General features: G+C 31.7%; 3 protein-coding genes across 6 annotated transcripts in view; 2 read left to right on the top strand and 1 right to left on the bottom strand.

Annotated features, from left to right (window-relative positions):
• LOC133183102 (molecular chaperone MKKS-like) overlaps positions 1–26225 on the top strand; it is a 202105-nt gene that overhangs the window by 129607 nt on the left and 46273 nt on the right. The window lies entirely within an intron of this gene.
• Positions 450–21012, bottom strand: LOC133183100 (centrosomal protein of 128 kDa-like). 4 transcript variants are annotated; one of them, XM_061318048.1, is made up of 31 exons: positions 20797–21012; positions 20348–20418; positions 17037–17123; positions 16397–16474; positions 14114–14301; positions 13837–13909; positions 13465–13578; positions 13042–13131; positions 12782–12856; positions 12538–12655; positions 12219–12382; positions 11551–11816; positions 11061–11235; positions 10509–10628; positions 9926–10057; positions 9479–9553; positions 8265–8351; positions 8051–8110; positions 7608–7694; positions 7294–7391; positions 6838–6904; positions 6681–6695; positions 6329–6388; positions 4129–4157; positions 3787–3934; positions 3236–3295; positions 2953–3124; positions 2420–2469; positions 2061–2177; positions 1828–1935; positions 451–1456 (listed from the first exon to the last, which is right to left on the bottom strand). In XM_061318048.1, exons 2-31 carry the CDS (start codon positions 20384–20386, stop codon positions 1313–1315), a joined length of 3096 nt encoding a protein of 1031 aa, XP_061174032.1. In that variant the 5' UTR covers positions 20387–20418; positions 20797–21012; the 3' UTR covers positions 451–1312. The 4 variants fall into 4 exon arrangements, with proteins under 4 accessions (XP_061174035.1, XP_061174032.1, XP_061174033.1 ...); XM_061318051.1 differs by lacking the exon at positions 9479–9553 and having other exon boundaries at positions 450–1456; XM_061318049.1 differs by lacking the exon at positions 6681–6695.
• On the top strand, positions 22546–26080 carry LOC133183098 (neo-calmodulin-like). The gene is made up of 5 exons (XM_061318046.1): positions 22546–22586; positions 22772–22802; positions 23488–23631; positions 24464–24706; positions 25913–26080. Exons 1-5 carry the CDS (start codon positions 22584–22586, stop codon positions 25939–25941), a joined length of 450 nt encoding a protein of 149 aa, XP_061174030.1. The 5' UTR covers positions 22546–22583; the 3' UTR covers positions 25942–26080.

Raw genomic sequence — 26225 nt, 5'->3', positions numbered from 1 at the left:
TTTACATTAATACAGACGTAAAAAAAAAAAATTGAAAAAAAATCTTGAGACAGTACAATTTAGAAAATTTCTTTTACCCTTAAAAGGCCCCTGTTTCCCTATAACATCATCGCAAAACAAAAGAAAAATATAATGCATACTATGAGTATATGCAAGATCGATTCTAATGGTGATCATCTACGATGTGATCTTATCATGCATAAAATCTTTGTAGAATGTGATATCTAAATCAAAGTGTATATGAATATAATATCCTTAACATAAATAGAAAGACTTCAAAAAATTGTACTTTCAATCTAACAGTAAAACAATCAGATCTACTTTAGTGTATATATTAAATATTCTAATAATATGTTTGGAATGAAATAGATAAGGAAAAAAGACACAATCTAAAATAAAATTACAGATGTATTTACAACTTTGCCTTAAAAAAATAGTCACAGATAATAAAATTGTATAGTATAAAAGATACATGTAATTGTGTACATGTATATATATCTACATATGTATCTTAAGACATATTTTTTTCTTGTTCAAAAATGATATGGCCAAATAAAAATACAACATAAATTTTCACAACATTTAAAATTCTGTGTGTACAACCTTGTAAAATAAATGCAATTATCACAGACAAGTACATACAAAAATATTGCCATTACACTGTACAAACTTTCTCTTTCAATGCACCTTTGACACTTGCAATGAAATTTGTAAAATAGGAGGCTTTTTTTTTTCCTGTAATATTAAATCCATGTACACTTTTATTGATAATGCTCAGTACATGAACAAAATGTATAAAGGACTAAGAGAAAATTCTCAATTTAGAGATATTTTAGTGGCAGAAATGCATACTGCAACGCACGATAATCTGCTTTAGCTCACGACTCCAATACTTGGGAGACCTATCTTGTTTTGCAATGCCAGCTTTTCTTATATTAAAAACAGAAATAAACCTAAAGCACTTTAAACATGTTGCATACATGTACATTTTTATTTAATACTTTGCATCTACAAAATAAACCTTGTAGACCTTCTATACCTGTAACAAACAACAATAAATAATTGTATATATATATTTACATATACATGTAGTATTTACAGACAATAACTGTATGGTATTCTAGCAGCCTGCAGACACATTATTGATCAGCATCTGCAAATACAATTATTGCAATTCCATTATCCCCTAATGGGAAAGACACGAAATTTGCTTCCATCCTTCATATAAACTTTGTTTGGAAGGACAATTATCAATATGGATCAGGCTCATTGCCATAGAAATGTGGAGAAGGACTAGAGATGTGCACCATTACTATGAAATTGGCATCCGTCTTCCAGGACTTTTGGACCTTGACCTCGACCTTGATCGTAAAGAGGGCCCTTCCTGGATTCGAACATGGTTTTTCCTCCTTGGAGATTTACGTAAATTGTGCATATTTTTCTCAATCTCTTCAATCTGAAATGGAGAAAAAAGATGACAAAAGAACCAGTCTGACAGAATAAAACTACTGAGTGATTTGTTGTACACCATTCATAGAATTATATTTTGTTGGAAAAGATGTAGGAAGTCATGCTTTGAGTTAGTCTATGGTTATAAATGGTATGGATAATGGGTAGTACATATACTCACCATAGAGTAAATGTAAGAACTTGGCACTCAATGCAATTAATTACTTTTGAGCAAAAAATCTTTAACCTATAATTGCTATTTTCCAAGGCATCCTCATATTGAATTTTACTTCTCAAACGCTGGGCAAGTCATTCAATAACTGTAAGTTAGACAGAAAGTAAATGCCATGAGTGATATTAAAACTATGGTATACGTACCTTGTCTCCATAGAAGTTAGCAGATTTTAGCTCACTCTGGAGTGCTCGCATTGTATCCTGTAATTTGATGTATCTCTGTTCAATTCTGGCCTTCTCCTCTTGTACACCCTGTGAGAGTTATAAAGTGGATTACATTGAACAACTTTCCAATTCCTAATTATCTTAAAATAACAAAAATTTATGTTGTAAAAATGAGTCCTAATTTAAGGACTGTTTTGTACTTGTACACTCACTCTCAGTTCTTCGATTTCTTCTATTACATGTTTGTTGTCCATGGCTTGTTGTCTTAGTAGTTCCTCCTCTCTAATTTTACGTAGTTCAAGTTCATCTGTTAAGTCCAAAATTTGAGTCTGCAAAACAAGGTTAGCAAAATAATAAAAATCCAGACTTAAGCATGTTTAATAAATGTATTTACCAGCATATAAACCAACTATTATTCATAAAAACTTTTACTAATGATTCATCTTTCTAGTTTGAAATTCATTTTTGCAACTTCATAAATACACAATAAAGTACATTTGTAAATGGTTTGTGCCAATAAATATTAGCAAGTAAAAAGAGTGTAAAGAAATATACTGAAATATAAACTAACCTGCAAAGTCTCAACACAGTGAAGATTTTCAGCTTCCCTGTGACTTAGTTCTGAAATGAGAAGGAAAAAAAAACAATTTTATTAATGTTTTGTTAATTGAACTTTTAAAAGTAGTAAATTTACTTTACACATGCTTTCACAACCCAAAATGCTTTAAATATTAAAGCTTGGGGATTTAAATAACTGAAGATCAGTTTCAAGTAAATACTGTGTACAGGGAAATTTTCGCCCCCGTTTTATTTTCGCCCCTTTCGCCCTTCTCACATGTGGGCGAATCTAAAACGGGGCAAATTAAAAAAAACCTAGTATAATTTCTTACACAGGACTGCAACTGGGCGAATTTAAAACGGGGCAAAATTGTTTGCAAGTGTGAAAGGGTGAAAACAAGACGTGGCGAAAATAACCCTGTATACAGTATATATTTTTTTAAAGAGAAAATAATGCGTAACTCATATACTTTATTAGTACAATTTTATATTTTGTCCATGGTATTAGGACATATATGTACATTTAAGGACATAAAAAAAACTAACCATGTTTGACAGTTGAGAGTTCATCCAGGACACCATCCCGCTTTGCTAGCTCGGACATGAGGAAGTGGCGGTCAGTTTCATTACATGATAAAGCCTCCTGCAGGTCTTTCTTTAGGGCCTGTTCCAACTTTATTCTATCCCTGATTTCCCCTCGTAACCATTTCATTTTGGCCTACACATTATAAGAAAACATTATACAGCCATCTTTTTAATAAAATTTTAGTAAAAATTTTCAGATTAAAACATTGATTGAACTGCAAAAAGCTGATTCACATCCACAAACCTTGATTTCTTGGAGTGCTGTGGAGGGTCCATTTGAAGTTCCCTTACATGAAGCTACTGTCTGTAAATTCAGATATAAAACAATAATATTAAACATGCTCAGATGAATCAATACATGTATGTCTAACGGTACTTTCATTGTTAAAGAAACTAAAGCTACATTGAACACATTAGAGAGAGAGGTCATACAAAGACGCGTGAAATATGTCTCTGGGCATGTCACTTGAAGAAAATTAAAATATACATGTACACATATGAAATAGTTTCGAAATTTGTTATCAAGAAATTGAATCAACTTTTGCAGAGCCGGATTTAAGGGGGGGGGGAGTCAAACATGTCTTTTGGCATTGAAAAATGACTCATTTCCCCAACTCAATCAGTATGTTGCATAACAAACCTGTGATTTAAGTGCCCTATACTTTTTTTCAAAATCTTGTCTACATATTTTTTAAAATTTATAACCCTTCAGACTTCAAATCTTTGTTCCATCCCTGTTTCGTACACAATATAAGAAACAAGCATTGTCTTTTATCAGACTAGAATTAGATCTACCTTTTGTTTCTCTTTGGATCCGGATGCTGCAATATCCATTAGTGCATCCACTTCTGCCACCATTTCATGAATGAGGCCCTCAAAGTTGGCTTGGAATCTCTTGCAATCATTTCTGGCTTTAAGGAGTTCTTCTTCAACATTCTTTACCCTTAGTATAAAAAAAATTAACTAATCTTGATTTCATGCAGTCAATCTTGTTCAAATGTTCTCCATTTTTTAATAATTAGTAAAACCAACTAATCTATTGTAATGAGGGTAAACACAGTATATAGTTACATTTATATAATTTTTTCCTACTAGATGAAAATGAAAAGGATGAAAAAGCAATCATAGAGCTTTTACCTTGATAAATCTGTTTCAGCCATCTGAGTCTGAAAGAGAAATTGACCACAACTTAGTGAAAATAAATTGCCACTTAATTTTAAACATTTCTGATAGAGATCATAATAGTACAAAGTTATCTGCACCTGGGCACTAAAATTCAGTCCTACTTATAAAAGAAAAATTGGTTAAAACATTCATCACTTAAAACACTTCACAACCAGAAATTACTTGTTTTATTAAAATTCACCACACTGGGAAAACAAGAAAATTGTACAGTCAGCAAGGGTTCCACTGATATCTGGATATATATCAACAGGTGACATGATATCCAAATATATATTCAAAGAAGGGGGTATATAAGGAAATTTTTTTAAAAAAGAGGGCCATGGGCCACAACACTCACCTGAGTTACTTTAGCCCTTCTGTTCATCAGAGGAATTTTAAAAGATTTTTACATTCCAAGAAAAATTGTGACCCCATATTATGGCCCCACCCTACATCTAAAGGGTCTCTAAATCCACACTTATGCTTCAATATCAATATGACTAACATGGCCTTGCGGTCTGAGAAGAAAATTCTTTTCCTGTATAAATACATTATGTAAAATTTGATCCTGATTAAAAACATCATAACTGTATACATACTAGTATTTTAATTCCTCATGTTCTTAACCTACTCAAATGTGTTCTAGTATTTCAACCACAATGAAGTATGCGATTTATAAAATGCCAGCCTTCAGTGATTGCAAACATCAACCCCGTCACAACCTTAACTTTAAATCAGATATCCCTTTTCAGAGAGTGGTGTGAATAAATTTTATTGCAACAAATAAAAATTAGGCTCTGGATTTTTCCTGCAGCAGGCAAGATAATTAATCCCAAGAGATTCATTAGAGTTATCTTCCTAACTTTTCAGGAGTTATGAAGATCTACCCAACTACCCCAGCCCCAATCCTGATGACATACTTAACACAGACAAACTGGGTATCAAAATTGTCTTACCATCTGCTGAAAAAACTTTTAAACTTTGCACATTTTAAGACAATTATGAAAATGTGATTAAATATAAACAGAAAGTTTGTGGACAGACAGACAGAGTGATTACTATTATGCATCTGCATAAATCCATGCAGGACCCTAGTAGATGTAACTGATGAAAGCCCATGCATTAATCAATAATTTTCTCATGACAATATATTAGTAAAATCTAATTTATCTAATTGGGTATGCTTTTATTTCTCCTCTAGCATCTATCCTCTGATATCTAATCACACTTCCTGAAATCTATCCACACTTCCTGATATCATATCTAGTCACACTTCCATGCTCTGTATACATCTACATGCTTTGATATCCTGATATGAAGCACCCAATTGTTTTGCACTCACCATATTATCTAGTGTGCATGGACTTATGAAAATGATTCTGAATTTGAACAATTCTTAATGCACATTCTTTATCTACTTGCATTAAAAACTGTAAATTATTGTGTTTTTCCAAGCCAACTTTGTTCCAACTCATGTGCACCCCTAATGTATTTTTACACATGCACTCACATTGGAAAATACTTAAAATTGATATATTTTACATGCTCAAACCTTCAATGAAAAATCGCATGAAAATAATTGACCTCCATGCCATAACCCAGGTGTGACAAATACGGTAAATCCTATCTACTTCCTATCACCAAATCAGATATTGTGGAATAAGAGAGAGAATAGTGACTACAAACTTCCCATAGTATAGTTGAAAACAAATTGGATATAGTTCATGGGGATAAAAATTATTATGTTATTAATATTTAGAGGGGATAAAAAAAAAATCTAAATCACAAAATCATTACATGTATTGACATGTAATGCAAATAACTGCTTTATAAAAATTTGTGTTAGAATCTACTGTCTACTTAATTGTAAAATTGGGTAAAATTAGAAAAATTATTTTTGTGAACTACATTAAACTCTATTCAACTGTACTTTAGCTTGTACCTAAATTAGTTAAAAATTTTATTAGACTTTTGGAAAAAGAAAATGACCTTTTCCTACAAGACAAAAAAAACTATCAACTGAAAATCTAAACACATTTTCTGTAAAGTTTACACTAGATGTGAGTGAACTATAGGATGAAATGATGTTTGCAGTAAAAAAAAATAAGCAGTTGCAAGTCAAAAAGAAAACATCACTCTGTGGTTTTTGCATGCAAACCAGCTGATGACCTACAGTTTTCTTGCGCTGTAACTTTATGCAAGGTCGAGGAGACCTGCTGCGGGCACGTTTTTCCTACAAGCCAGAAAGAGTACATACGTCTTTACACCCAAAGCAAAAGTGCATTCAGACTCGTCATATTTCCTTATAAATAAGTCAAATTAATTCTGTTGATGTAATCTTTTGCATTCAGACTTAAGGCATATGCATAAATGTTGGGGTAATTAACATAATTTGAGATGAAATATTGTGACATACATGTAAATGTAAATAACTCTTGTAAATATATTACAATGAAGAAGAAAAAAATATTCTATCAGATTTTCTACATTTCTATAGGGATTAAAGGAAAAAGAAACCAACTTACTTTCTTTATGAAGAACTATTACACAGAAAAACATAACCACTTCAATACCAGAAATAGAACTTAAAATAATTCATCACCAAGCTAAACATGCTGAGAAAAATGAAATAATATGAGAAATCAGCTGATGTTAGTGAAGGAAATTGGTCATTTGTCTCACCTGTGTCTCAAATTCTTCTCGAGCCATCTCGAGTCGTCTTGACAGTTTCTGATTGTCTTCCTCACACCTGTAAAATAAATTTCATAGAATCCATCTGTCCAGTTGATCATGTATTAGCACTTACATGTACTCAATAGAGACTAACCAATGAATAAAGCCAAAAAACACATACTAATTTATAAAGTACATCATGAGTACTCTGGTTTTTTTTTTTTAATATATAAAAGATCCATGTAAATGTCGACCTTATTTTACTTGTTTATTACTTTGCTCAAATTAAATTATCATATATCAATATGGTCAATGTCTTCAAAACACAGATTTAAAGAAAAACATGTATCAAATAAGCATTAAAATGACACACAAAAATATCCAAATTAACAAAAAAATTTCATAATACAGATAAACTTTCAATATTTTCAAAGAGAAAATCTTCATATCGTACACAAAAATTACCTTGCAATTTCTTGAGCTAATCTGTCCACCTCTTGTCTGAATTTTTCTTCATTGCGTTTGGAGATTTTATGTGCTGATTTCTCCTCAGAGAGTTCCATCTGAAACAAATAATTAGTCCTTAAAATCAGATACCAGTAAACATCACCACACATCATTTAAACTAAGAAATAAACATCACACAACACTATAAACCATGAAACTATACATCACTAAACATCCATTTAAAGTATGAAACATACATGTATTCTTCAACAGCATAATAAAATAAATGGATCATTTTTATAATCAGTGCAGAAAGTTGGACTCAGACAAACCTTCAGTGCCTGTATTGTGGCCTCATACTCAGCGTGACTCCTTTTCATTTTTCGCTGTATATCCTGCATGACATGGGCCTCTCTCACCTTTCAAAGAAGAATATAACTTTATACACGTACATGTACATATATAACCATATACCACTATTTAACATTGCCCAGGTTCTGAGATCATGAAACATCTTAAAGTTAACTCAAAATCTTTATGTTGTACTTGAATGTTGTAGAAGTCGAGCATAAACACTTTACAGGCAATTGAAAATTTGACTTGTCTGTTTCCTGATTTCTGGGGCCTGGACTGGGAGTAAAACTTATCATATAATTTGTATTTAATGTATCAGGCTGGTGTGAGCTTCAACACCATTTTACATCCTGTGATATGATAGAGAATCAGAAAAAAAAACTAAACAGGATTAAAATAAAGGAATACTAAGTTGACTGACCTTGACCTCATTTAATTCCCGTTTTACAGCCTCCAAAGCAACATGATGATTTTCCCTCTCCTGTAAAGTTCCATTTTAATAGTTACTAATAAACGATTATAATGTATTAAATACAAGTACATGAACATCTAACTTCCCCATATCAAAGATTTGATGGTTTACCATTGGACAACTGGTATACCAATACTCAATATAATCAAAGACATATACATACATCGTTAAGTTGTCTTTGGTACATTTTAGATTCCTCACGTGCTGCCTTTTCTCTGTGCTGAAGTTCTATGAAATTTTGCTTCAAATCCTAAAATAACATAAAGATAAATACTGAATTTTTTCATTAAAAATGTATAATGTAAATCTGTTTTTATCATTCAAACCCTAAAATGTTCCTTCAAAGTCTGACAGTTTATTTTTACTTAAAATTATCTTGTTCATAGACAATTCAGAGTGTATGTTTTTGAGATGAAACCAATTACATAAAATTGTTTGTTGCAGCATATATGTATCAACAATATCTCAATTGTTTAGTGAATATTCTACTCAGCACATAAATTTTGCTTTTTAACATACATGTTTATATATACATGTACATGTAGATGAACATTGTTTAAACCAATGTTTTAAGTAAGTATCAAATGTTAAGTGTCCATTATATCTAACTCACTACTGTTCATATAAAATTAATAAGTAGCTAAATAAAATGTTACTTATATGAAACTATACATATACCACTAGTTTACTTAATATGTATTAAATAATGCAATATTGCTCCAGTCATACTTGGATGTTATTATGCTCATGCACACTGTTAAACAAAGAAAACTATGAATTTTACAGAAAAAGAGCATGAACTGAACTTCACAGGAAAAGCCTCCTTGAATAAAAGACTTGCTAAATGGATATCATAAATCAATAATTCTACAAAATGCACTGTATATTACAAAGAGATCAATATAGAAAAAAAAACAGTTAAAAAGAATTCATACACAAAGATGATAAAGGCTTGAATAATTCAATACAATCTACATGTATAAGAGGAGAATTAGGATGAAGACAGACATAATTCACACACTATTAAATATCAAACTTGCAAAGTCATGAAGTTGAAATGAGTATATACAGCATACACATGTTACAGCTAAAGATTATACAGACAATATCATCCCAGCCATTCAAGTTCACTCCATAAATCATAAAAGTCACAAGACATTAGTTCAACATCTGTAATTTTAAATTTATTTCTACTTTTATAAATTATAATTTCTACATTTCTTCATTTTCTCCCCCCCCCCCCCCCCCCCCCAAAAATCTCTTTTGTAATAAGTGTAACACATAAAACAAATGAGTGAACTTGATGGTTAAGATGAGAGACAAATAAAAGAAATTAAGTGAAGCGCACTGTTTTGGGGAGATAACTAGAATATTTACATGGATTTTGCCATTTGATTCGGACAACTTAGCTGCTATTTCTGCCTTAAGAGCGCTCATTTCCTTCAGCTCTTGCTGCAATTAACATGTGACACATAGAAGAATGGAGAAAGAATTGTTACCATAAATCTTGTTAAAAATGACATGAACAAATGACAATTTTATTCATTACATGGAGTTATAATGTGAAAAAATGTATGTTACATGTAATATATCTTGAATGCCTTTATCTGTGTTCCAATTTCTTAAATGATAATCAAGTCAAATTATACTGCATGTTTTTCGAAATTTTCATCATCTCAAACTACGACCGACATTCTTTACTTTTGTGAAATAACATTGTATAGAGTCCATCATAATAAACAGTCAAAATAATCAATAAAAACCCTCTAAAAATAATACTGCCCCTCTAGCCATTCTAAAAATGTGTTAGGAATGATAGTATACCTGCAGCTGAACAGCTTGATCCTGTGACAATATATGAGCTGCCTCAATGGAGGAGAGTTTATCTTCCATTTTGTTCTTGTCATCCGTTACTTGTGTCAGTCGGTGTGAAACTGTGTGTAGTTCATTTTCAAGCTAAAAGAATAATGAAAGTGAATATTATGTATTCAACTTAAAGTCTTTTGCTCATAATGTATTTGTGATAATTTCCTCACTTAATCATGATATAAATTGTATATATTTTGTGGGCCTTTATTTTTACTTGACAGTGGAAGCATATTTCAATTTTACATATCCTCCGTTCAATATGAAATATAAAACTACTTTTCATTATTGCTGATAAATCTTATTTTTGCACCAAAGTATTTCATAAAGATACCCCGAAACAAAATTTTCTATTATTGTTATATTGTAAGACTAGGGTGCAAAACTTACAAGTCAAAAGTTTCAAAACTGAATCAAATTAAGACATCAAGATTTTCAAAATATTACTAAAATTGTTCAGTTGTACATCAATATAAATACTAACATTTTTTTTTCTATAGAACAATGTTTAACATGATGTTAATTGTGAAAGAGCACCCACCCTGTCAGCTACAGTACGAACGTCCCTGAGTTCTCGGTCTAAGTCCATCCTGACTGATTTCAGTTCATTAATTTCCACATCTTTCAGACGAAGTTGTTCATCCTGAGCTGCCCTCACAGCCTGAGACAGAAACCACAAATAATATAAAGTAATTTAAAGTAAATCTTAAGTTAAAACATCTGATTGTTAGCAGCTGATTCTCTATATTTCCTGTTTTCCATTCACCCTTACTTAATGTAAATCCCTCAACAGAAAAAAAAGTATGTGTACAGTATACTATAGATCACTATACTTTCACGAGTAAGCTATTTGGTATTTATTAGCGAGACAAAATTTTCACGAGCTGTGGTTTCTGTTGTATATAATCCTTTATAATACAAATACATGTATAAGAGTGCATAAAATTTTCGCGAGCAGACAGACTCGCATAATTACGCGAAAATAAAGTTCTCGCAAATAAAAAGTGATTTACAGTATCTGCATACATGTAAATTTATGAATGTAGAAAGAATCCCTGAACAATTCGCTGTTGGATTTCCTATGAATACTGACCAGGGCATCCCCCAGCTCTCTCTTCATGTTCTCCATCTGTATCCCTGTGTGGTGGAGGTTCTGACGATGTCCCTCCACTTCCTTCACCAGCTGTTCATTCCTCTGCATCAGCTGATTAGCACCATGTTTGTGTCTGTCTACTTCACGCTCCAACTGTTTCACCTTCAACTTCCACCTTAAATATCAAGGTTAGTTGATGGGGGGTTTTTTATGTATCATTACAATAAATCTTTAAAAATGTGTCATGACTACCAATAAAACACAATAAATAATTACACTCCCACCTTAATTTATTTTACAAACACTGCAGAAATTTATTTTACAACAGGTTGTTCAAGCATCCTTCAAACACTTAACATTAATTATGTTTTTTCTTAGGGTAAGAATCCATTTCCAAAAGTATAATTATTTCTTTCAATAAATCTGCATACAAATTTGAAGAAAATGAGCTATCATAAAAACAATGTCGTATTAGGTATTTGTTACTTACTGTCGTACTGTTTCTTGAGCACGACCTTTGAACTCATCCCTCTTTCTCTCCGTTTCCTGCAATCCTTGTTGTGCATTCCGTAATTCAGTTGACACCCTGTCTAGTTCCTTGTTACAGTCTTTGAACCTCTGTGCTGTATCATCAAACTGTGCTATCAATTGTCCTTTCTGTCTCTCAGACTCATCATACTTATCAGACACCTCCTTGAGTTGAGTAATTAATTTGGCAGTCTGTTTCTCTCGGTTTTCTAAATCCTTTGTTAGTGTCTGTAGAAAGAATTTAATTTCAGACCTTGAGATAATTTATCTGTGTTCTATTAATAGACATGCAAGTATATGGCATAGGTTTCTGTTTAAAGTTAGTAAAGTCAACACACAATGAAATTTTTCATAAATATAAATTCGAACAAGAAATGTAAGCTCTACTCTATCAGAACATTTCATTTCCTTTTATCTTCAAATTTTTATTTTTTACATTTAAATCAACACAAATTCATTCAATGCAATGTAATGGAAGTCATTTAAATACCACTGCACAATAGATTCTGTTTGATGAAAAGAGTCAGTGAAAATAAAGATATTTTCATACTCATTTTTTGAAACATACACATACAGTAAAATGAATAGACAAATGCCCGAATGACATATTAGTTTTATTCTTTGCCCTACCTCTATGTGATCTGAGAGTTGAGCCCTCTGTCTTTCACTGCGCTCTATTCCTCGACGGAGTTCCTCAGCCTCACTGCCAGCACTAATTGCCCGCGACAACTGACTCCTCAGATCTGAGATTTCTCTCTCCATGGCCTTTCTTTCTCTGTCTTTATCCTCCTCAACTAAAGCAGAGAAGCTTGATTAAATCAACCCGGAAAGGTGACAAGGTTAAAAAAAATCTTATAAAAGGGATATCAAATGTGATAAAAATGACAAAACTTCATTTTTACATTCAATTAAACTGCTCAAATTTTATATCTACTCTCCAAATTTTTACCTGAACGCCTCTTGCGTCTTTCTCTGAGTTCCTCTTCATACTGCTTTTCTTCCATTTGTAACTTAACACGAGCTCTTTCCTGCTCCATACGATTCAGTTGATTCCTTAGATCTTCAACCTAAATACAGAATTAGGATGTGTAATAAAACTACTAATTACACACAGATATACATATTTCTTAGACTCTGCAGTTCACATCAAAGAAGAGATAAAGGTATACAAATCTTTTTTTTTAATTTCTTACCTGATTTTGAAGAGCTGCTTTTCCACCTTCGCTTTGATCTAGTTTCCTTTTCAAAATGTCAAGGTCAGATTCAATCTACAAATGTTGATGACAATTATTTCATCAAGTTTATACACAGAAAAAAAAACATAAAGCTTTTAACCACTTCTCTAACATTAATAACAGATTTACATCTCTTAAATGAATTTTAAGAAGAGATATTGTTTTCAGGTGCAGAGTGCTTCCCCTTTCCATTAAGCAAACACAGTGCGCTCCCTTACCCTGTGTTTCTGAGCCTCTGCCTGTATGTACTGATTACGTATTCTCTCATCTGCCGCTGACTGTTGCATGTGATGGTGCTCTCGTAAAGCCTGCATAAAGTCATAGTGCTTTAACCCTGATACCAATTAATGTACATATATACAAAATTCACAGCACACATTTATATCTTATTTTACATGTAGGTGCAGATGCTATTGTGTTTTTTATAAAAGCAAACCATTAAAAATGGGTTTTTTAACATACATAAATATATTTGCCCATCTGAAAAAAAGTTAACAGAAATTCACTTAATAATTATAAATGTTTATTTTCTGAGGTCATAGCTTTGTCTCAAACAATCGTCAATGACAAAAAGACCAATACTTAGTATGTCATTGGCTGTTTGAGAACAAAGCTGTGATTGGCTGTTGTTCCTAACTTACATGTCGAAGGTCAGAGGACAGATTGGCCAACTCATCATAACGATCACCTAAATGTCTGTCTGCCCTCATTTCATTCTGTATCGAAGCTAGACGACTTTCCACTCTCATAGCAACCTTTACAATAATGTTAATAAATTGTTACACATATTTCAAATTCATTTGGTATTCTCCTATGTAACACAGCTAAATTTGCAACCATCTTGCAAAATCCTGAAAACAATCATGCATCTTTATATTCTAAATATTTCAAAATCAAACATTTTTTTTAACATGCATTTTTTCTTTTTTTATCAATTATCCTTCAAATAAATCTGGTAGTAAAATTCTTTTCCTCCTCTGATAAGGAGGAGAAATATGAGATGAGAATCTTACCGGGTCTGTCTGGGGCAGCCTCTTCAGGTTCTCTGAAATCTCCCTCATTGTTCTTCTTGTATCAGAATCAAATCTATTAAAAAATCAAAACTTCATATTACTTTATGTGATCATCAAAAAGTTTTGGTTACCCAAATTAAAATCTTTTTTAACACTCCAAAAAATATCTCCTCTATCAAACTTTCCTATATATTTCTTTTTTTTAATAAATTATAAGAGTAAAATGAAATCAGGATCTAAGAGATTTTGATTTTATGTTTGCGTTCACAACTCTGACCTTTCTCTCCTGTCCATCTCTCTGTTAAAGTGACCCCTGAGTTCAAACTGATCAGTGGACAGGTCCCGGACTGAACTGTTCAAATCATGAAGTTCTCTGTTCATGTCGTCTGCAAACCTTACAGTTGACCGTCTGCTGCGACGTCGTCGTCTGCTAGGGGATGGGGATCCTTCATATTCACTGTCACTCTGTAGGAATTCAAAGGATTACTTAGAAATTTGATACACAGTTAGTAGTGTACATTACAATTAACTGTTTCATGGTAACTGCGGTACTGCTCTTTTGCAGGGCAAAATGATATAGTTTGGTGAAATATGACATAAAAGTACATGTAATTGTTTAATATAGGTCAATTGATTATCTGTCAACAAAAACTTTGCCAAACATTATTATTAGAGTAGTTACTGTAAAGAGGCTAATTATCCCTTGGTGAAGTAAAAAAAAAAATCACCAAAAAATGTTTAATAATCCTACTAATAAGTGTATATTCATCTTTTGCAATGTAACATTCTTACTTGTTTTATAAAAAAAAAGGATAAAAGATTAATGAAATCTAGTAAATACCTTGATTTAGTAAAGTAATTTCAAACAGCAAACTTTTTTTTTATTTTGACAAATACAACATAAAAGACATTTTCACTTTATATTCAGAATTGAAAGCAAATTTCAAACAGTACTATGGATGGCATGAAATTGACTAAGCATGTCCATTTTCCTAACTTCTTAGACTATTAGTATTTCATGCAGGTTTTGTTAGAAGAAATATAGAAATCACTTTCAAGAGTGAAAATAACCTTCAAAATAAATTAGGATACTCTCAATTATTCTTTATACATATATTATAGTTTTCATTTACATGCATTTAAATTGGTATGGGTTTTTAAAGATTTTAATAATCATTAACTTCTCAGTCAAGATATTTTGCACGACACCAAATAATTCTACAGAGAGAAAAGTAAAGACATGAAATGACTTGTCAGTGGGTGTTTTGAATGAAGGATAATCCTAACATGCTTAATGGAGTAGAAGTTGACTTTTCTGTCTCGAGTAAACAATGTAAAAACCAGGCATGCAGAGATTCTGTTAGAGTTTAATCAATTATAATAAGAGGTCAAGGGTTACTGCCAATTTTTGAAAAGTCACCTTTGATGCATATTTGTCTCCCTGCCAATGATACAAAAGAGGAATAATTCAGCTCTGTAAATGCTATACATATTCAGCTATGGGGAAATTTCCACTTAATTTGTCTAAACACTTCCCAAAAAATTTGAGTTAAAGTTTGCGAACTTGCATAAAAATAATGTACTGTATAGGACATTTTTCTACAATATCAGAAATCTTTATATTAAGAAATTCAGGCCGATAGAGTTCTTCACTTAAGACTGGATTAATCAGTTAAGATAATTGTGAATAAACAAAAATCCCAGATACTTTTCAGACATGATTTAAACCTCCATTGTATTTATATCACAACTGAGATTACTGCAAGTACATGTATATTCAAATAATTGGCAAAATTTAAAAGACAGGTTAGGGTTGGACTGAACTTTTTTTTTTACATGTCTGGGGAATACCTCCTTTTCTTGAATCATATCTTGGGTATCGTCCTCTTGCTAAATAGTGTTAACCAAATCAAAGAGACAGAAATGGTTTGTGAGTCAAGACATGTTGAAGTAAACAAAATTTCATGTGTGACAAAAGATTCTAATCATGAAGTGCCTCAAGACTTAAACTCAATTAACGAGTCTAAAAACTGCTATAATCATTAGATTCAGATTTAAATCCCCTCTCAATCAAACATGTCAAGCCTTTTTTTCTGACATGCTATTTATTTTGCTTTCTTGTTTCATCTGAAGATCACTCCTTGAGAACATGGGGATATATAAGATGAGAATAGAATAATCTTTTCAATAATAGTTTTTAACCAGATGTAAATAAAAAATTACAAAGATGTTCAGTTGCAAAGAAAAGACTTATTACTTTTACATTAGAAACACATGTATTTAAATGCAACAATATGCATAAAAATTTCAGCAATGTTTACTTTTGATTGATTTAAACTCCCCTCTCCTCTCTCTCAATATCATTAAGCATAATAAGATAAGTTTCCAACATAGCTCACATTTTACATGTACTAAGGTATACATCACATTTAAATTACCTATATACATGTTAAAGTGATTGGAAGTAGAAAGACAAATGACATACAATACACTTCTTACAACAGTCACATGCAGCCCCTATTTACAGAATGGTTCCCTACATACACCTGTATTTATTTACCTCATAATGTCTGTATCCAGGACTTCGGAGTCTTTCCTCATGTAGCTGGGTCCGAGTTCTTGCAACGTCCTCTCTCAGCTGAAACAATTAAAGCAAAAATACTGTACAGACACATACATTAAAGTACTCAAATTTTAGCACAATCTTCCTCATCAACTGATTAACACTGTCAGAAATTAGTGCATTTCGATCCAAGCTTCCATAGATATTTAATTTTAATCATATGATGTATTAGATTGTACTTGAATAGGAGGACAAGAAGCAGTGAAAAAGGCGCTAAATATGATTACTGCGAAATCAAGTACATGTATAACCAAGTTGTTTCAATGTATGACTACAGTATACATGTTTAGTTAACAGATGATTCTCTTTTTTTGGTTAAAATAGTTCTTGGTTTCACTGGTCACATTTTTATATACTTTAATCCACACTCAACTTTTATAAACTTAAAGAGAATAAAACTGAATGATGAAAATTTCAAAAAAATTGTACATTGCACAACTATGCAGAATTATCATCTGATGAAAAAAATTGTATTTCTTCATGGAGAAAGGGCAAAAGTTTGAAGGTTATTGTAACTATAAAATAACAAAAACAATAACTCTTTAAAAAAAAATGGAACAAAAAGGATCGTCCTTACTCTATCAACAGCACTGCGTTGGTCCCTGGTAACATCTCTATAGTCATCCAGCATGTGATCCAAAGAACGCAGGTTTCTGGTGGTACCCTTATAAATGCACATTAAATATTTAATTTCAACCATAAAAATGCCATAATTAGACAAAAATTAATTATATTTTGCATATCTCAACAGAAATCATTTTTATTTACTGTGCAGAGTTAGAGAGGCATTGGATATTATGCTTTATCATTTTCAATGCCAGTGGCATTCATAAGTATAAAAAATCTCAATTTTCCCTGTCAATTAATTATTTCAAGTATTTTATAACGGAGTCTTTTTCATAATGATATTCAAAATTTTGTTTTATGTCTTATGTCTTCACAGTGCAGGTACAGTTTTCAAAGACTAAATAAAAAATTTAATGAGCAAAAAACAAATTCTTCAGGCAGTGATGAATTTATTATTAATTCAATAAAATCCTTGAAGTTTGTAAGGATTACAAGAGTACAAATCCATGGATTTAAAAATCATAAAATTTAAGAAGATTTTAAAATTTTTAGTCAATATTTGAATCCCAATCTGCTATAAAGTCTCATTATCAAATTTTACAACTTTTTTATTTTGAATGTCAAAATCAAATTGATAATAGCAGAGGTAAAATGATCTGACAGATGCCTCTATAAAATGCAAATAAGATTTCTATTTTCCAGACTTTTTTTTTAACTAAACAAGTTTATGCCAGAACTTAATCTAAGTCATAAGCTTTACATTTGAAAAATTTAAACAAAACTGCAGCAAATTTTAAAATTTCTCACCTCCTGACTATTTCAAATCAATATTGTGCCAAATTATAACTCAACTATCAGTACATATTGTTTAAGGTGACTTGGTAAAATCAGAGCACCTGTTTACAAATGGTTTTAAAACTTCTGTATCACCATCAATAAAAGTGAAACTACCACGCAAACAACATAATTTGTAACTCAAACATGACAAAGAGACAGTAAAAATTCCTATCAATTCTACCTGTATATTTACATATCACTTAAAACTACAGTACAGAATCAATTAAATTAGCAGCCAAGGAAAACCTGTCTCGAATATTGGAGAGTGCTTGATTATACTCAATGGTCCCTTCAATATGACAAGCAGACCATAAAAAAACTTTCAGTTGATGCTTCTTTTGACACAGGTAACACAGATTAGGCCAAACTGGATTATCTTAATGATATGATAATCCCTTTGCCTCATGAATCATCTATTTCTTAACAAATTTACTCTTTGATCAGCATTAGATTTGAAAGCTTTTTTAGACATTTCTCATGACATAAAACATAGTGAGGAGCTCTCAACAATAACTAGTCAAAGTTTCAATGAAAAGATATTTAATTTTGAAGATTATCACAGGAATAGGAAATTGAATTATCAAAAGTTCACTCTAAGATTTCTTTTTCAGATTCTTAATGTGTGAAAATAAATCTTCTTCAAGAATTTTGATATGCATTAAAATATCAATACATGTTGAAAATCACATCTTCATGTTATTTCCACATTTCCTATGACCTCTCTTTGGACTATTACCCATGAATAAAGAGGTCTTAGACTCATTATCATTTAGGTTTATCTGTGTTACTGGATTTACTTGTGCACATAAAAGTTGTGATTCCCAAAGCCTAAATTTTTCAGTGAATCTCAATTCAATGTTTCCATGGTGATAATTTGGCAATTCAATATAGATAACTACAAAGTAATCAAAATGTTATTCAAATGACATCAAAAAAAAAGGGGGGGTGTTTGTAAAACACAAACAAAATACATGCATTACACAGTTCACACTGACCTTGAGATGTCAAAAAAAATTAATCTTGATCGACCTTCACAAATTTAAAATGAAGTAACATTTACGGTATACCGTAAATCACTTTTTATTCAAGAGAACTATATTTCGGCTAAAATACGCAAGACCGTCTGCCTGCGAAAATTTCATTTTCATGTACATTAGTATTATCAAAAATTATATAGAGCAATGACTGAAATTCATGAAAATTTTGTCTCGCCTATCATGCATATAAATACCAAATAACTATTCTGTGAAAATAAGGTGTTAGGAAAATTAAGTGATCTACAAGTACTACAAAGATATGTTCAAGAATGTAACATTGCAACAAACCCACAGACAGATAAAAATCAATAGTGTCACAGATCCAAACTTCAAATAGCACTAGCCCTCCTTTAGAATGAAACCAACTTTTATTTCAAATTTTCTTTTAACAGACACAGTCTGATTAAAAATTTTAATCTTATTTCTGATTTTAATCACACTGAACAACAACACAGACAAGGGATTTTCCACTGCCCCGTGTAATGCCGAATATAGGCCCCATCCCTTTTTCCCACAATAAACCCACAAAGTTAACTTGATCAAAGTTCTGGGGAAAAAAAATATGGCCTGGTTTGGAAATCTGAATGAAATGAACAAAAATTTAAGAAACTCGGTTTAAACTTTATGATAATTGATCTCCCTCAAACTCTGTATGGAGTTGATTTGTCAGAGCTTGGTATCTTTGTATCCATCACTCAACTACATATGTATATGAATGTAAGACATTGCAAACACTAAACTATCTGTCTCAGTGAATGTACATATTATATAATACTGATACATGAACATGATGAACTAAGTATTCAACATGCTATTCAAAATAATCACGAGTATCATATGTACATGTAACCTAAGTAGAGATTATGTCTTCAATTTTATTTATTTTGGAACTATGTTATACTTTTATAGTTTAATACATTCTTTAGGAAGCCATGGAATACAGAAAATTGTTAATCATTATGTAGAGTCTAAAGATTACAATCAAAACTTGATGAACAACAATGAAAAAATAGACAATAATGTTATAGAGTGATTCAGTCCAAAATGACAAAAAAATTATTGTCTCTATTTTAGTCTTCAGTCCTTTGATAAAAACATTTCTAGGACAATTGGGAAAAAAGTAATACCCTCACTGAAAAAAACTCTGTGATCAGTTTTTGGAGTTAACTAGCCATAAAAAACCAAGTTGGAAAAAAGCATCCATCATTAATTTACACATGGGGCACATTGCCTAAATACAAACACACTCAAAAGGGATACATCCAGTTTCAATGTAGCCCCAGTAGCCAGTTTGCTTATCATAAAATCAAACTTGTGCCATTAAAAAAAAAAGAGGAATAAAAATATCATGGAGAAGTTCTATTGAAAACTTTTTGGAACATAAAAAAAAAATTCATCGGAACATTGTGCCAAGTTTCATTAAAAATGAAAGTGTGACTTGACCTACCTGAAGATTCTCATTTATTCTGTGTATTCTATCATCCATCTTTCTACATTGAGGTACCTTGCAATCAAGATCTATAACAGACATAGATAAAAGTTTCAAAATTTATTCCTGGAAAATATCTTTCCTATTTATTGCATGACAAATCAATAGCTGGAACAGGTCCATATGTATGTTTGACAAATGACAAATCATGTATGCTTACTTTTACAATATACTGCTGCAATGACACTATATTTCAAAACCCATAACTAATACACACATGCAATGAACAATTCATCTTTCAATCTGTTTTTATAAAATTAAGCATATTATATAATTTATATTAAATTTGTATTAAAGATTTGACACACAACATGCCTCTATATTATAAGTTCATAAAGAATTTTTATTTATGGGGTTTTGTATGTATATGCTACTCCTGTATATGTACTAAAATCTGAAATACTTACTGCAAATATACTGCCAATGCTTCCATGCACTACATTAATCCAAAGGACACTTCTAGATTGGCATAATTTATCTACATTTTCAAATGATGGGATAACAACATAAACTGGAGCTCGTGTTAATCCCCTGCGTCCTCGCCTGACATACTGTTTTCCTTGGGAACTATGTCATACAGAATGCAGGTCTATGCATGCTACAGTGTGGAGGTAAAAATAATCCCGCACCTCTAAGTAATTAATTAATTATCCAATAATTATACAACAAATGTTTAAACAATAAATATATATATCAAGTGCTGTGACAAATTAAAATTATATTAATTAAAGAAAAATCAGGGCGAAGAATACCCGAAACATAAACAATGGATAAGGACAAAGGGAGACAACGCGAACAGGTGCTTCTCTGGAAACAAGCTTCATTGAGACAGTTCTTAACATTCAGATAATTACTGTGCTAGAATAGCATTTTCAATTATAATTTTTTATATGAGTTTGGGAATTTGTGGAATCAAATCATGAAAGAAATGCAATACACGCACTCATTTAATCAAAGGACGAGTTCCAACTTGTCTCCTTTCAAAACATGCGCCATTTTTGTTTTGACACAATACATATATTCTGAACCAGTGCCATTCCAGAAATCCGGTATTTGTCTTCTAAAAAAAATTATGTCAATGAATAAATATTAATAATCCAGTTAAAATACGAATCTCATAAAAAATACAAACAATCCAAAATAATTAAAAAAGAAGAAGAAGAAGATATGCCTGAAAACTATATGGAATCTGGATTCGAGTGCGAAAATAGAATGCAAGAAAACAAGCAAATTCAAAGAATTGTGGTCCCCCGCTTTCGGTGTCTTAGTAGTTGGGATGCAATTATTTATGGCATATAGTAACTGTCTTGTTTGTGTGTCCTTCAAAGTTGTAGGTTAAGGTCATGAAGAAAAATGAAATATCTTTCTTACAGCAGGGACTTATTTACTAACTATATAGGTCCCTGCTTATATAGGTAATGCATGTACATGCAAAATATGAAAATCCTATTTTTCAGTTCTGATTTTCTCTCCTCCTCGATTAAAAGTTATTACCTATGTAAAAAAAAAAATGAAAAATGAAAAAGACTGTAGGTTAAACTTAAAGGCCAAAGTCACGAGGTCAAAAACCAAAATACATTTGGAAAGGTCTTGAAACAAGTAATGCACATGTCACATATATATAGATGCCCAATCCTTCCTCATTCAAAGGTTATCAGCAATGTAAAAAAAAATTGAAAGTTGGGTCAAACATCAAGGTCATGGGGGTGAAAATTATTGCTTGGACGGGGATGTATATATATGGGGTTGGGGGTTGGGCCGGATTTCCTATCCACAAGCACGGCTTTGATTGAATCGAATAACCAGATTCATTGACAGAAAACAATCAGAAAGAAAATTTGTGTCTTTCAACAGTTAGTGCAATCACAGGGGCTTGTTCCCATAGTGTAAAAAAAAAATTCTTAACAAATCATGTACTAATACTTAAAAAAATTAGTATATGATTTTTTTATTATTTACTTATTTTTTACACTCCGGGAGCAAGCCCCCCCCCCCCTCCCTGTGCAATTTTCACTTTATTGCTGGTATGAGAATGTTGTATTGATAACAGCTGATTAAAGTCTATATGCAATCTGTTGTATAGTATGGATGTTTGTCATATATAGTCTTAATTCAACATTCAACAAGAGATAACAACTGTTCGAGGGGCGAGGTTTGGGCGGCTCGAAACTTGAGCAACAGAATCTCAGTCAGAATGGTAAGAAATTTTGCTGTTCAATTCCGGAAAAAATCATCGAAGATAAATTCAATATTTAAATTTATGTCTCAAGTTTAGTGTGATCATATGATATGAATAAAAACCTGCGATAGTTGGTCTATGCATATCGCCAAGGAAAGTTGAACTATTTGTCAGATTTTGTATTCATCAGAATATTTTGTCAGGCACAAAAATTAACTCAAGAGGAGCTGAAAGGTAGGTTATAATGCTACCCCACCCCCACCCACACTTACAAACACCGCCAACTATTTAGACACCACAATATCAGATCAACCACTCCCATATTGCTCCCGTTTTCAGTCAAGTATACAAGCAGTGTACATGTACAAATAAATCGTGGACTAATGTGTTACATGGTTGCATTAGAACGAAAACATTTCTTGCACATTTTTACTGATATTTTAAATATAATATTCCCGTGTAAGCTTAGTCAAGAATGGGGGAAACATTCCTTGTTTTAATCTATTCTTAATGTTCGTTTTTAAATATTTATTTATTTATTTATTTTTTGAATATAAGAACAGTACACATGAAAATGTACAGAGCATGTCAAGTTTCAGTTAATGTTGGTGTACATGTACATATCTACGAATGCTTGAATGAAAGGCCACAAAATAAATATAGAAGCTTTAAGAAAAATAATGTATAGCTTTACATTCACACAAGCGACGATTAAAACATTAGCTGAATTATTACATACATGTATTTCTTAAATCGACGTTGGAAAGGGGCTAAATATTTATCCTATCGTGTTTGTTCGCAGATTTCAAGGGAAGTTAGATGTGCTGAGGCCATCAGTAAATAAATAAATGAATGAATAAATAAATTGATTGATTAATTCAAAGAATAAAAATTATTTTTGAAAATACAATAATTACAGAGGCACAAGCATGTTTTTCGCTATTTGACATGGACAACGATGGTAAGATCTCAACCAAAGACCTGGGAACGGTGGTACGGTCATTGGGGTGTAATCCATCGAAAGCAGAAGTCACACAGCTTATCAGAGAAGTCGACATCGATGGTAAAGATAAAAAAAAAAGCTAATATTAATGAGGAGGCCCAAGGGCCTTAATGGTAACCTGAGTATAATACAACTCTGTGAAGGATCAATAGATAAGCGATTTAATAATTAAATGATAAATTAAAACTAAGAACCTTTGAAAGAGACACCCTTGTTCATTCATAATCATGCACTTAGTTTGTCTGCCAATCCCACAAGCAGAGAAGATTTTCAAAGAATTCAAGCATTTACACTGTATGATCAGTACTTAGAGCCCCGTCCTAACACCAGAACCCCCTGATCATGGAGCCGTGAATTTCACAATTTTGGTAGAAGGTTCAATGCTTATTACATTTCTTATAAAGCCGACGTTTTGACTGCTTATTGTTCAAGCGTAAAGAAAATTTTTGAAAATTACATTATTTTTTTGTGATTTTCGTCCCACCCCCAAAACCTCAAAGAGGGAGAGACCATGAAATTCGTTCATGAAATTTTCCCCTTTACCCATAAACGCTAAACACAAGAATGGTTATTGATTGAAATTGGTTCAAGCGTTCTAGAGAAGAGGACGAAAGTTATTCAAATTTTAATACACGACGACGGACGAAAAAGACAGCAATATACATATTTAGGTCACCTGCCCAGGTAACCTAATAATATATTGTTCAAACCTAAGATTAATTTCATTTGTCACGCGATATTTTTATATAAATGTCATATAATATATATAACTTTTTTAAATAAAGTATACATTTAATATCTTATTGTAAACGGTTATTTAGTAAAAATATGATGCTTAAGTAAGCGCCATCGATAAAGATATTATACAGAAATACTCTCTACTAATTTCCAGGAAGTGGACAAGTAGAATTTGCAGAATTTCTTGCGATGTTTGAGCGACATCGACATGAAAGAAACACAGAAGAGGAAATCATTGACGCCTTTACCGTGTTTGACAAAGAAGGCAATGGTTACATTGGCGCTGCGGAGCTACGTCACGTGATGACGAATCTTGGCGAGAAGTTACAAGACGAAGAAATAGATGAAATGGTCCGAGCTGCCGATATGAATGGAGATGGTCAAATTAATTATAAAGGTAGACTTAAAAGCATCTTAATTGAAAGAGACAGATTGTATAAGTTAAAGATATTTGCTACTACAATACCTAGGGAACCTTAATATTTGACGGGGGTTCTTCATAATTGTCTACGGTCAAAAAGGCATACAACTCCCCACCCCACCCACCCACATGCTCTAGTGAATCAAAATTCTTTAGCTTTTATAGGTAATCAAAGTTCTAGACTTTATTCACGACAGTAAATCAAATTTAGTTTAAAGACTTTTTCATAGTAAATTCAAGATTCCATGCATGGTGTTTATTATTGCTTGTCCAAGGTTTATTATATGTTTTTAATTTTAGCAAATCAAAGTTACGAAAATTTTAGTAAACCAAAGTTCAAAAGATTTTACTACAGTAAATTGAAGTTCAAAATACATTAATGTACAATAGTACATAAATATGTAGTCGAAGTCTTATTTTTTATTAGAGTAAATCAAAGTTCCATTGTTTCTACCTTCAGAAAATTGATATTTGACGAATGTTACTATTGTAACAGTTATCAAAATTCCATGATTTTTCCCATTAGTATTGTAACGAAAACTCCGCAATTCCTCTATTCCGATAGTTTTACACAATCAAATGGAATCTTCATACTTTTCACAAGAATAAATAAAAGTTAAGATGGTAAATTAATTACTATATTTTTTTTATTTTCCATCGTAAATCAGTTCATAAATGGTAAAAGTTCGATTAAATCGAAATTTCAACTACGCTTATTATCAAATTAAATATGTAAAATTAAAAAAAAAATCTTTACTATGAGTGAAATTTAAGGTATTAAAAAATGACATTAACGATTTCGCGCTTACTATGTTTTTAGTTGTTTTTCAACTGTGAAAGATTAATTGTAGTTTTTGCTTCAAGCAAGAAACCAACTTAATTTTAACCAGAACTTTCATTTTGAATTTCGTGCACGTTAGAACGTAGGATTACAATGTATTAAAAAACTGGTTAAAAGTCGTAGGCTATTCAAGGACAAGTAGAGAGTTTAAGAAATAAACAGGTGCATGCAGAAAATTTGACTTAAGAATGTGCAATTTCATGCAGGTTTTGATTCGAACATATTTGTATTGTTTTTAAATGAATAATTGGGATTCGAAACATATATTCCATAACTCAGGACACCCTATCCCTAAGCTATAATTTTATGTCTATTCTACTCTCTTTTTTTCTCTTTTGCAGAGTTTGCTCACGTCCTTTTGGCGAAATGAAGAAAAAGACTTGGCGCTTTCAAGAACAAATATGTATATACTAGTATCCGATCATAAATTGTGCCCACTGAATTCTTAATTCAGGGTCAAATCTTGTACAAATATATTATTTGTAAGATGTGATGTAATGGCACATGACTGATTTTAATTTTTTTTTTAATTAAAATAATGATATAAGTTATGTTTAATATGTGCATTTGTGGTTTTCTTCATCACGTAAGGTTGTGTTTGGTTAAATAAAATTGATATTTATAAATGCTGAAAGTTTGAGATAATACGAATGT

This window comes from Saccostrea echinata, unplaced genomic scaffold, assembly GCF_033153115.1.
Source record: "Saccostrea echinata isolate AGI-Se365-2 ecotype Australia unplaced genomic scaffold, CSIRO_AGI_Sech_v1 ptg000009l, whole genome shotgun sequence".
NCBI classification, from domain to species: Eukaryota; Metazoa; Mollusca; class Bivalvia; order Ostreida; family Ostreidae; genus Saccostrea; species Saccostrea echinata.
Note: the sequence above shows the minus strand (reverse complement) of the source record. Positions and strands in the feature narration are given on the sequence as shown.